General features: G+C 40.4%; 1 protein-coding gene across 1 annotated transcript in view; it reads right to left on the bottom strand.

Annotated features, from left to right (window-relative positions):
* OTUD7B (OTU deubiquitinase 7B) overlaps positions 1-12,647 on the bottom strand; it is a 59,989-nt gene that overhangs the window by 12,288 nt on the left and 35,054 nt on the right. Inside the window, exons 3-6 of the mRNA XM_027534760.1 lie at positions 11,027-11,215; positions 8,905-9,132; positions 7,446-7,547; positions 4,918-5,045 (exon numbers count right to left, since the gene is read on the bottom strand). Coding sequence (XP_027390561.1) covers positions 4,918-5,045; positions 7,446-7,547; positions 8,905-9,132; positions 11,027-11,215 — 647 coding nt within the window. The remainder of the gene's footprint in view (positions 1-4,917; positions 5,046-7,445; positions 7,548-8,904; positions 9,133-11,026; positions 11,216-12,647) is intronic.

The raw sequence follows: 12,647 nt of genomic DNA, 5'->3' as shown, positions 1-12,647 counted from the left end.
TACTTTCTCCAACCTCTCTGAACTCTATCTTAAAATATTGATAATGTGTCAAATAATTTTAGCCTTGGTTCTATCCGGGTTATCTCTTCTACTATTATAATCTCATCTACTGCTATCTACATGCTCAGGACTCAGATATCCTCCTCTCCAGCCCAGACTTCCTCTTCATCTCTATGTTCACATCCAGCAGCCTACTGAAGGCTGTCACCTGCCCATGACTACCTTACACTCTGCTCTGTCAAAACGGAACTTCTGCCTCTTTTAAAACTTCCTCTTCCTGTTTTCTAACCTTTGTAAGCAACACTAACTATCACTCAAACACCCAGTTAGAACTACCAGGGAGTTATTGATGACTCCTTTCACCTATCCCATACCTGGATCCCTTTAGTCAATAACTATTAAGCATGAGCTACTGTAATAGATGCTGGTTTCACTACTTCTAGTCATACATTGTTATGATCCATTTTCTACAATACTACCAGAAAGATTTTTCTAAAATTAAAATCTGATGATGTTTGCTTCCTGCTACAAATTCTTTTAAGAATTGTTATTATCTATTAGATAATAATGCAAACTCTTTAAGCACAGCATAAAGACTCCACTTCCTGGGCTCTGACCTACCCCTCTAATATCATTTAATTAGTCATACCTCCTTGAATGCACCATGTCCTTTTATACTTCTGAGCTTTTGTCTAGGTTTTGCCTCGACAGCCTTCTGCCTGAGACAGCCCACTCCATATCCACCTGGTGAATAATCTCTCAACTGTCAGCAAAAAACTCAAGTATCACTCCTCTATGAAGCCTTTCCTAAATCTCCCTGGTGCATCAGCCACTCACTGCTTCCTTTGTGCCCTCCCTGCTGAACTGCTATACAGACTTCTATCACAGAAGTCATAACTGGTTACTCTGCTGTAATCGTATACTCACACGTCCATCTCCTACTACCACTCTTAAAAGCCGGGACCATGTTTTAAGCAATATGCTTAGTGCTTACCATGTGATCAGTAATCAATAAATACATGCTCAGTAAAACTATAATTTTTATCCCAGGAGTGGAAGAAATAGTACAAATAATCTTAAAATACTATATTGGCTTTAGGATGTATATGATGGTTTGGAAGAAAGGCTATCTTGTTAATTGTATTTGGCCTACATAAGTGTTTAAAAAAGTTTATACTTTTTTTCTGAATATTTATTTATTTATATTTGGCTACACTGGGTCTTAGCTGCAGCACTCAAGATCTTTGATCTTCACTGCAGCATGCAGATTCTTTGTTGTAGCACATGGGATCTAGATCCCTGACCTGGCATCAAACCTGGGGCCCTGCATTGTGAGCTCCAAGTCTTAGCCACTGGACCCCAGGGAAGCCCCAAGTTTATACTTTAAACACACACTGACAGTAGAAAGAATCACATTAGAAACATGAGAAGTATCAGAACAAACGTAAAAGGAATTAAAGAGCTATTGTGAGCATATTTTACTTTAATAAAAACAACAACAAAAACACAACAAAGCTATTTTCAACTTGTATAATTCCATAACTTTTTCTTTCAACTCAAAGTAAGAAGAATGCACAGTTTGTATATGGGGCACTCTGTTCACTCTGATAAATGGTCCCTGATACACATTCATGAGGCTCTGTCTCCCTCTTCCTCTCACCTATTTTCGTGCTGTTTTTATACACACAGCCACTAGGTGGTGTACCCTTCTAGGCTGAAAATGTTCTTACTGGGTTTTACCATTTTCAACAACAAAACAGGGAGGCCTAGGAAATCAAAACCAATTTAATTTGTTTGGTTTTTGGCACTGGCTAAAAGTAGCTCCCCAGTCCATCTCCCTTTCCCCACCCCCACTATAGTGCTATACATCGTCTGAGCTAAAAGAATTACCTCATTTCCATATGGAACTTTCAACGTGTTGAGCGAAAGGAGTAAAAAGACTACTCTTTCAATATCTACTATTCATGAGGCATGTATTTCCATTTGGGGACTCTGAGAGGGAAAAGGTGGCTGACCAAGAATAGAATTTCGGAATTTCTGAGTCTCCTGGCTAACTCCCATCATCTAACCCCCGTTTATTTTTTTGGCTGTACTGGGTCTTTGATGCTGCGTGGGCCTTCTCTAGTTGCAGCGATGGGGGGCTACCCTCTAGTCGTGGTGCACAGGTTTCTCATGGTGGTGGCTTCTCTTGTTGCAAAGCACTGACTCGGGCACGTGGGCTTCAACAGTTGCTGCTCCTGGGCTCTAGAGCTCTGGCTCAGTAGTTGTGGCTCAGGAACTCAGTTGCTCTGAGGCATGTGGACTCTTCCCGGAGCAGGGATCAATCCCATGTCTCCTGTACTGGCAGTCAGATTCTTTGCCACTGAGCCACCAGGGAAGCTCCTATCCCCACCTTTAAAATAATAACTATAAATAGTTTAATATAGCTGGAATTGGTATCTATCCTCTGACTGTGGCTGTCATGTCTGCTTAACTAATGGCATGATCTGGTTTGGCCTTTTCCTGTCTGAAGTGATCAAATCTAAGGTTCAGGTATTAGTTCAGTTCAGTCGCTCAGTCGTGTCTGATTCTTTGCGACCCCATGAACCACAGCACGCCAGGCCTCCCTGTCCATCACCAACTCCCAGAGTCCACCCATGTCAATTGTGTCGGTGATGCCATCCAACCATCTCATCTTCTGTCAGCCCCTTCTCCTCCTGCCCTCAATCTTTCCCAGCATCAGGGTCTTTTCAAATGGGTCAGCTCTCCGCATCATGTGGCCAAAGTATTGGAGTTTCAGCTTCAACATCAGTCCCTCCAATGAACACCCAGGACTGATCTCCTTTAGGGTGGACTAGTTGGATCTCCTTGCTGTCCAAGGGACTCTCAAGAGTCTTCTCCAACACCACAGTTCAAAAGCATCAATTCTTCTTCACTCAGCTTTCTTTATAGTCCAACTCTCACATCCATACATGACTACTGGAAAAACCATAGCTTTGACTAGATGGACCTTTGTTGGCAAAGTAATGTCTCTGCTTTTTAATATGTAGGTTGGTCATAACTTTCCTTCCAAGGAGCAAACATCTTTTAATTTCATGGCTGCAATAACCATCTGCAGTAATTCTGGAGCCCAGAAAAATAAAGTCAGCCACTGTTTCTACTGTTTCCCCATCTATTTGTCATGAAGTGATGGGACCAGATGCCATGATCTTAGTTTTCTAATGTTGAGCTTTAAGCCAACTTTTTCACTCTCTTCTCTCACTTTTATCAAAAGGCTCTTTAGTTCTTCTTCATTTTCTGCCATAAGGGTGGTGTCATCTGCATATCTGAGGTTATTGTTATTTCTCCCGGCAATCTGGATTCCAGCTTGTGCTTCATCCAGCCCAGCATCTCTCATGAGGTACTCTGCTGCTGCTAAGTCGCTTCAGTTGTGTCCGACTCTGTGCGACCCCATAGACAGCAGCCCACCAGGCTCCTCCGTCCCTGGGATTCTCCAGGCAAGAACACTGGAGTGGGTTGCCATTTCCTTCTCCAGTGCATGAAAGTGAAAAGTGAAAGCGAAGTCGCTCAGTCGTGTCCGACTCTTAGCGACCTCATGGACTGCAGCCTGCCAGGCTTCTCCATCCATGGGATTTTCCAGGCAAGAGTACTGGCGTGGGTTGCCATTGCCTTTTCTGATGATGTACTCTGCATATAAGTTAAATAAGCAGGGTGACAATATACAGCCTTGGCATACCCCTTTTCCCATTTGGAACCAGTCTGTTTTTCCATGTCCATTTCTAACTGTTGCTTCCTGACCTGTATATAGGTTTCTTAAGCAGCAGGTCAGGTGGTCTGGTATTTCCATTTCTTGAAGAATTTTCCACAGTTTATTGTGATCCACACAGTCAAAGGCTTTGGCATAGTCAATAAAGCAGAAATAGATGTTTTTCTGGAACCCTCTTGCTTTTTCGATGATCCAGCAGATGTTGGCAATTTGATCTCTGGTTCCTCTGCCTTTTGTAAAACCAGCTTGAACATCTGGAAGTTCACGGTTCACATATTGCTGAAGCTTGGCTTGGGGAATTTTGAGCATTACTTTACTAGCAATTGTGTGGTAGTTTGAGCATTCTTTGGCATTATGTTTCTTTGGGATTAGAGGTTCAGGTATAGTGTGAATTCAACAGTGAAGAAGACAAACTCTAGGCTGGCTCTAGCTCAGACAAAAAAAAACTCCACAAAGTCCAACTCAGCTCACCAGAAAGGCAGGGGGTTTGGTGTCAATAAAGAATGCTGTTTACTTGGTCTTGACCCTGTGCATTCATTTCCCTCAGGAATCTTCTGGGGCAGACTGGCTGATCAAAGACCAGATTCTGATCTTAATATCATCCTAATTTTAACAATTGAGCTATTTTTGAGAAAGAAACATAAGACATTCTATTTCCATGTTTTAAATCTTCAGAACATAAAATTCTAATAATAATAAAACATTCAAACTCATGCTTTTACAGTTTTTTAACAAGTAAACTGAATTTACGAAAAACAAATGGTATATACGGCCCCAATTTTTTTTTACACATTTACATTAATAAGCGTTGAAAACATAAGTCCTTAAAAATTGGTCTAGGCTTATTATAAGTAAAATACCAAAACAACAAAAAAATCCTACAAGCTTGTTGTATTTCATTTTGCAAAAGACAGTCACTAAAGGCTTACTGAGTGCCTTATCAGGAAAAGCACAGCATTAGATACCTCGTCTACAGGTCCACACTTCCCCACACCAGTTCTCATAACTCTATCGGAAGGCATGTACCCTCTGGTGGTATCTGAATTTCAATAGGATTGTTAAGAGTAACACTGACCTAAGAGCACCTAAGTAGGAGACGCTTCCTATAGTGGGCACTGAGCAATCCCTTACGTAACTCTGGGAAACAAGGTGCTCCCACCCGGCTTCCTCACCTCTTTATTCTGCTGAGTTTGCTGCCACCTCCAGCGCCGTTTTAATGCTTCCTTCTCGGCTCCCTTATCCATCAGTGCATACAAAGCTTTCCGCAACACCAAGTCCCGATCGTGGAAACCCCACATCCCTATGGCAAGAAAAGATAATGGTTAAGACACCTTTTGTATTACTTCCCTGGTAGCTCAGTTGGTAAAGAGTCTGCCTGCAATGCGGGAGACCTGGGTTCAATCCCTGAGTCGGGAAGATCCCCTGGAAAAGGAAATGGCAACCCACTCCAGCATTCTTGCCTGGAGAATTCCATGGACAGAAGAGCCTGGTGGGCTATAGTCCATGTGGTCATAAAGAGTCAGACATGATTGAGTGACTAACACTTTCACTTTCAAGACACCTTACCTTGACTCAACTCCACTTATTAATTATGATACACAGATTCTGGCATGAAGGATATCAGGCCTGAAGCCCCGGTTCAAAGAAACTCCTGCTATAATTCAGCAGAAAGGTAATCAGGAAAGAAAAGATGTTCCTACTGTAGAGGCTCAGAAACTTTTGAGAGCCTAAAAGCAGAGAATAGACCACATCCTACAAACTCCTGACAAGAAGACTTTTTTAAGTCTTTATTGAACTCCTTACAACATTGCTTCTGTTTTGTTTTGGTTTTTTGGCCATGATGCATGTGGGATCTTAGCTCCCCATCCAGGGATCAAACCTGTACCCCCTGCATTGGGAGGAAGTCTTTAACCACTGGGCAAACAGGGAAGTCCCAGAAAGCCTTTACTCTTGATACCAAGTCTAACAAATTAAAATACAGAGTAGAAATTTGCTGGCAGTCCAGTGGTTAAGAACTCCATATTTTCACTGCCCCAGACTCTCATTGCTGAGAGCCTGGCTTCAATTCCTTGCTGGGGAACTAAAATCCTGTAAGCTACATGGCTCAATTTTTTTTTAAAGCTAAAAAGTAAATAAAACACAGAGTAGCAGCAGACAAGATGGGTCTGGCACATGGCAATCAGCATCAAAGTTTGAGGAATGGTTGGAAAATGGGGACTTTTTTTAAAAAACTAAGGCAAATAATATACTGAATTTTAAATAGACATAACAATTTAAAGTAAACAAGTCAATAATTAATATCTTTGTATGGTGACAGACAGTAACCAGACTTAACACAGTGATTATTTTGAAATATACAGAAATATTTGAATCACCACACTGTGTGCCAGGGTATAACAGTGTTATAGGTCAATTATGGAGAAGGCAGTGGCACCCCACTCCAGGACTCCTGACTGGAAAGTCCCATGGATGGAGCAGCCTGGTGGGCTGCAGTCCATGAGGTCGCTAAGAGTCGGACATGACTGAGTGACTTCACTTTCACTTTTCACTTTCATGCACTGGAGAAGGAAATGGCAACCCACTCCAGTGTTCTTGCCTGGAGAATCCCAGGGACGGGGGAGCCTGGTGGGCTGCTGTCTATGGGGTCGCACAGAGTCGGACATGACTGAAGTGACTTAGCAGCAGCAGCAGCATAGGGTCAATTATACTTCAAAAACAAACTCACAGAAAAAGACATCAGATTTGTGGTTACCAAGGGCAGGGGGTGGGAGCAGGGAGAACTGGATGAAGGTAGTTAAAAGGTACAAAGTTCCATATATACAAGACTAAGACTACTGAGCACTTAGGATGTAATGTACAACATGATACATATAATTAACACTGCTGTACATTATACATGAAAGTTAAGACAGTAAATCCTAGAAGTTATCATCATGAGGAAAAAATAATTTTTTTTTCTATTTCTTTAATTTTGTATGAGATGATGGATGTTCACTAAATTTACTGTAATCATCTCATAATGTATGCAGGTCAAATCACTATACTGTATATCTTAAAACATACAGTGCTGTATTTCAATTATATCAGTACAACTGGAAGTGAAAAAAAAAGAAAGAAAAATACATTATTCCAGATTAGACATACATAACCTAGAGGGCTGGGACGGGGTGGCAGGTGGGAGGGAGGTTCAAGAGGGAGGAGACATACATATACCTATGACTGATTCATGTTGATGTATGGCAGAAACCAATACAATATTGTAAAGCAATTATCCTCTAAGTAAAAATTAAAAAGGTACATTAAATAAAGGTTCATTAAAAATTAATATCAAAATAAACAAGTCTCATAGGGGTCTGATGAAAACATATCTTTTTTATATACCAAAAGAATGAATATTAAGTAGAATTATATATATACACAAACAGTATACTACTTGCTTTCTGCTATTCATTACTTTTAGGGGTCAATTCTCAGAGTGGGACTTGTGCTAAATCCCGTGCTCTCCATACAATTTCTCAACAAAAGTGAACAACCAGGACAAGGTTCTTTTATCTTCTCCTGCACCAGCACACACACATACATACACCTTGCTCTGAGCCATCACTTCTAAGATCAAGGTTGGTTGGCTCAAGTCCTTCACATGAGATTTAACTATTGCTTCCTATCTGTGAGGGAATGAAGGGCCATTCTCATGACTCACCAAGAGAGGCTGCGTGCAGGAGGCAGTTTCCATCTCCAGTAGTTGCCAAAGGAAGGAGCCTTTGACAGGTGGGGTCCACACTCACCCACCAGTTCAAACGCCCTACAGAAACACGAGGAAAGGGAGATGAGCAGATTATCCATTAAGCTCTCTACTTTTTTACTTCTAATACAAGACTCCAAGCTTGCCTCTTCTAGAAAGCCTACCTAGAATCAAACCACCACTCTATTACTCTGTGTATCTTCTTCACTTATATCTGATTCATCAAAATCTGGTGAGTATAACTGGTTACATTAGAGGTTCTTAAGTGGGGCCAATTTTGTCCCCAAAGGGACATATGGCAACATCCTGAAATGTTTGGTTGTCCCAAATGGTGAGCGGGATGTTACTGGCATCGAGTAAGTAGAGGCCAGGAAGGCTGCTAAACACAATACACAAGGCAGCTCACACAACAAAGAATAATCTGGTCTTAGATGTCAGTAGTGCTAAGACTGAACAACTCTGGGATGGATGATGGGGCCAAGGTCATAGACTGCAATAAAGATCAGCACAAATAGATCATCAGTAAAAGAAAATCAACCCAACACATATACTCCAAGTGTCATGCAAGTATCATATATGACAGTAAGCAAGTCAGCATGCATGTGGTATGATTTTAAAGACATGAGCAATAAAATAAAGTACTTAAACACCTAAGAAAATGAGTCTCAGTTCTGTAGTCATCCTACAATTGTTGACCTGTTACTTACATAAAGAAAATATTGTATGAATGATGCTTAAAAATGTTCTTCAATTACTGAAAAGTCTACTGAAAGAAAAACTGGCCTATAATCATACCAGACAAATGACTAACTACTTAAAAATTATAAATAGATGTGCATGATTAGTATGGAAGGGTACAAAATGAAAAATAAGGGTTTCCTTTCCATGCCAACTCCCATCCCCCAGACCTGCCATGGGAGTTAATACCCGACTAGGTTTCCCAGAAATCCCAGCTGCCTCATCCATTATACCAACTAATTTTAACAATAATTTAAGACAAACATAATTGTAAAGGTAAATAAATCTTTGGGGAAAAGTTTATATAAATAAATGTGACTTAGTTAATCACCACTATGTATCATCTACAACATTGGTTCTTTCTGTTCACAAGGTGCTTCAGAGCCAATTATAATTCACCTGTATTTTTTTTTATGTACTGATTTTTAGGTATTGATTCCTAGGCCTTTCACATGTGTATCCAGTTTCCCTTCCATCAAACAGGAAATTTCCAGAGCCAAGTGTCCTGTTTGTGTCCTTTCTTTAACTTGAAGACGCGTAGCTCAGTACACGTCTCTCTGACTGACCACTGAGTTTGACTGCCATCAATCAGATCACAGGCTTAGACTGGAAGCTGCTGGTCAAGCCTGGCCCCTCGGCAGAGGGGTGGAGGTACAGCGGGAAGGACGCGCTCACTGACCTGCCTGCTCCAAGGCAACCAGCATGGACTGCTCGATGAGGTCTCTCTCTATGAAGCTGCGAAAGTCTTCATTGTACACAGTGAGATCTGGAAGCTGGAAGGCACAGATGGGCATTTCCAGGGGGTGCTCACTGCTCCCCCCACCCCCACCATTGGAGGAGACATGGGACCGGGCCAGGGAAACAATGCTGGAGCTGGCGTGGGAGATGCCCCTAGACAGGCGTTTTTCTGCAATGAGAAATGGAGTCACCTTAGAACATACAAAACCCACTCAAAGAACTTTCCATTCATGTGGTGATGGTTACCTCTTGACAAGGTTTCCACTCAGGGAAAAACTGTAAGTCGAACTGGCTACCAAATTTCACGACCCTCTTTCTCATGCCAAATATAATTGTGAAATATAGAAAGTGGCATTTTCTCAGGCACTCACATTAGCACCAAATATACATTCCTCTTTCTACCCTTTTTGGAATTTGCCTGAACTTCTTCTCCCCATGACACTGTCTTCTGCTTCCATTTCACAACATAATAGGGACCTATTCATTTGGCAACTTGGTCATTGTTTGGTGAGAGGAAGAGGGAATAAGGGAAACAGAATTCCATTTGGCTATCAACAGACTGAGTCAAAAAATCTTGCTGATAATTTTCAGGGTCTTGGAGAATGTAGAAAAAGGATTTCCATTATAGAAAACTAATGACATATGTATACTTATAGCTGATTCACATTGTACAGCAAAACCCAACACAACATTGTAAAGCAATTATCCTCCAATTAAAAATAAACAAAAAAATTTTAAAAATAAAATTTATTTAAAAAATTAAACAAATTTTTTAAAAAAGAATTAATGACAAATCTTACACATTCAGGAACTTTCTTATCTACCATCAATAACATTTATTTACACAATTTACTACAATTTTTCTTGATATATTTATCAGGAATTTACAATATAGTCAATTCTTACTTAACAGAGGAAGGCAGTAATATAGACAGTGCCCCCCCCCAAATTATGTAATCTGTTTTGAATACATGGCACTTATAATTCTCCAGCAGATATTCCATTGTGATCGTAACTTACTCAGTATAGTATTACAATTCATTTGCATGGCCTAAGTTATATAAAGACTATCAAAAGACCTAAAAATCATATTGAGTAGCAGATTTTAATCCAATATTTGCCAGGGATGATGCACAAAGTAAGTAAAGAGTCAGTCTAACACTATTCTATAGTGATGTTGTTTTTTAAGTTCTTTTTTAAGGTGTTTTAAAAGTACCACATGCCCATGTAAAAAATAAAAAATACTACCAAAAGGTTTCAAGTGTTAAAAAGAAATCTCCCTGTCATTCAAAATTCCTGATCCCCTCCCTAAAGGGGACTTTCTGTATCCTTGTACAATTTTTTTATGCACATAGATGTGCACATAGCTTTTATAATAATTTTTAAAACATAAACAGGGATATATTATACTGTTTTGCATCTTACCTTTCTCAGTAAAGAGATTTTTCTAAACAAGTTCCATCACATTCTACTTAATTCTTTCTAATGGCTGCAAAGTATTCCACAATATGGATGATTACCATTTATTTAACCACTCCTTTACTAATGGGTATTAAAAGTTGTTTTCAAGCTTTAACTTTCAAGCTTTACACTACCTGTCTGTCTACTTATGAATTATGTATGTATTTATTTAAAAGGATACACACACACAGATACACACACATACACATGATAAAATCTTCCCAGAAACAAAATTGCTGAGACAGAGTATACATGCATTAGAAAAATTTGACAGATAGTAATAAACATTAACAAAATGCCCTCCAAAAGAGTAGGTGATAGTGATCCTTTGAATTCTTTCTGTGTACTTTATCTTGACAATGAGATTGTTACCCTTCTTCTCTCTCATAGTATCTGAAGAAGGCTTTTAATCTGGACAGTACTCCAGATACAAACAATGAGGGGTTCCAGCAGCTGGAGGACTGAGTTCACCTCTGATCATTTGACTGGGGAGGTGGGAGAAGAAAGGAATCATTTCCAAAGAATCACGAAATTCTCTGGTTAGCAGCCATCTCACTTCCTTTCTATTTCATATACAGAAACGGCCCTCAGCACCCCAGTACCTTGAATGATGTCATCCTGCCGCTGTAGAATGGGCCGGGGAGGACGAGTAGACTCTCGATCAGAAAACCCTTTCTCAGGGGTCCTGGAGCCACCACCCCCTTCACTAAAGGGTTGGGGCAGGTTCCCAGCATGGACCTGACGTAGCTGCTCGAAATCACTGAGGGCGGCACTCACATCCCAATTCTTTCCTGTCAGGATACAAAACAAAAAGTGAATTGGGTGCTGAGAGTACAGGAAAATTGAGGAAAGACACAGAACCATCATTCTAAGCATCTTACCAAAACTAGCAAGCATATATTCATGTACACTCCAGTCTTCCTTTTCCTTCCCCTACTCTAATTTCCTTCAACACATTTCAGTCTGGAATACCACAACTTCTTTATTTATTTGCTGTTTGTTTTCTAAGAAAGCTCCATGAGCACAGAACACTGGTCTCTCTAAACTGAAAAGGCCCTTGGAGACCTAGTAATGTCATTTTACAGACAAAGGAAGTCTTAAGAAGTAGAGTTACTTGCCCAAAGTCACAGCTAGTTTGCACCAGGGCCTCAGCAGGACACAAGCCAGGTCTCCTAGTTCTGAGATCCAGAGAGTTCTGGGCCTAGATGTGCTCTGGGGTGTCCTAAGTCACCTGAAGTTGTACACAAAGTTATAGGTATGTGCATTTTTCTAAAGAAAGAGCTGATAGCTGCCATCAGGCTATCCAAGGGAATTGTTAATTCCCTCAAACTTAAGAATCACTACACTTTTTCCTTTCAAAGTTAACTCTGGTTGTAGTGTAAAGAACAAATTATAGAGGGGAGGGACTAACAGTAGACTCAAATGATAGATCTGCTACCACAGACTTTTTAAATTGCTTTCTCCAGTTAAACTAGCCAATAAATAACATGTTGCATAACTGTTCACACTTCCTTCTGCTCTGTTTCATTCGTCACCACCTTAATTCAATTCCTGTATCACCTAGTGCCCACCTCCAATCTATTCTGAAGGGTCCCATGAGATTAATCTCTCTATAGAACAATTCTGATCGTTTTAGTTCCATAATCAAATTTTTTTTTAGTGGCATACACCACTGCCTACGGAATAAAGCTTAGGCTCTTTTGTTTGACATTCAAGGCTTTCTATGACCTGGCCTACTTTTCTAATCTTTCCTCTGTGCTTCAAGCTCCCTGGCTATGAAAGTAGAGATGATTCCACATAGAGCTGTTATGAAGATTAAATTAATTGAAAGCACTTAAAACACAGCTTGGCATAGCTTGGCCACAGAAAGCATTATACATGTATTTACTGCCATTGCTGTTACGCTTCTTGTTGTAATTATAATTCTCCAGTTAAGCCGTATTAATCATCCATGCTGGATGAATTTACTTCTGAACCATCAGACTCACCATTTGCTCTAACTCCTTTTGCTCACTCTGCATCAGTCATACTGGCCTCTTTGCTGGTCCCAGAAACTTGCTAAGACTGCTCCCACTTACAGCCTTTCACCAACTAGTCCCACTGTCTAGAAGGCTCTATCTCCATTATGTCTACACAGTCAATTCCTTAACTCCTTCAGGTATTTGCTCAAATGTCACACTCTTAATAACTTAATAAGGCCTACCCTGACTACCCAATTAAAAA

The sequence above is a fragment of the Bos indicus x Bos taurus genome, chromosome 3, assembly GCF_003369695.1.
Source record: "Bos indicus x Bos taurus breed Angus x Brahman F1 hybrid chromosome 3, Bos_hybrid_MaternalHap_v2.0, whole genome shotgun sequence".
NCBI lineage: Eukaryota > Metazoa > Chordata > Mammalia > Artiodactyla > Bovidae > Bos > Bos indicus x Bos taurus.
The sequence above is the reverse complement of the archived record's forward strand: the minus strand, read 5'-3'. Positions and strand labels throughout refer to the sequence as shown.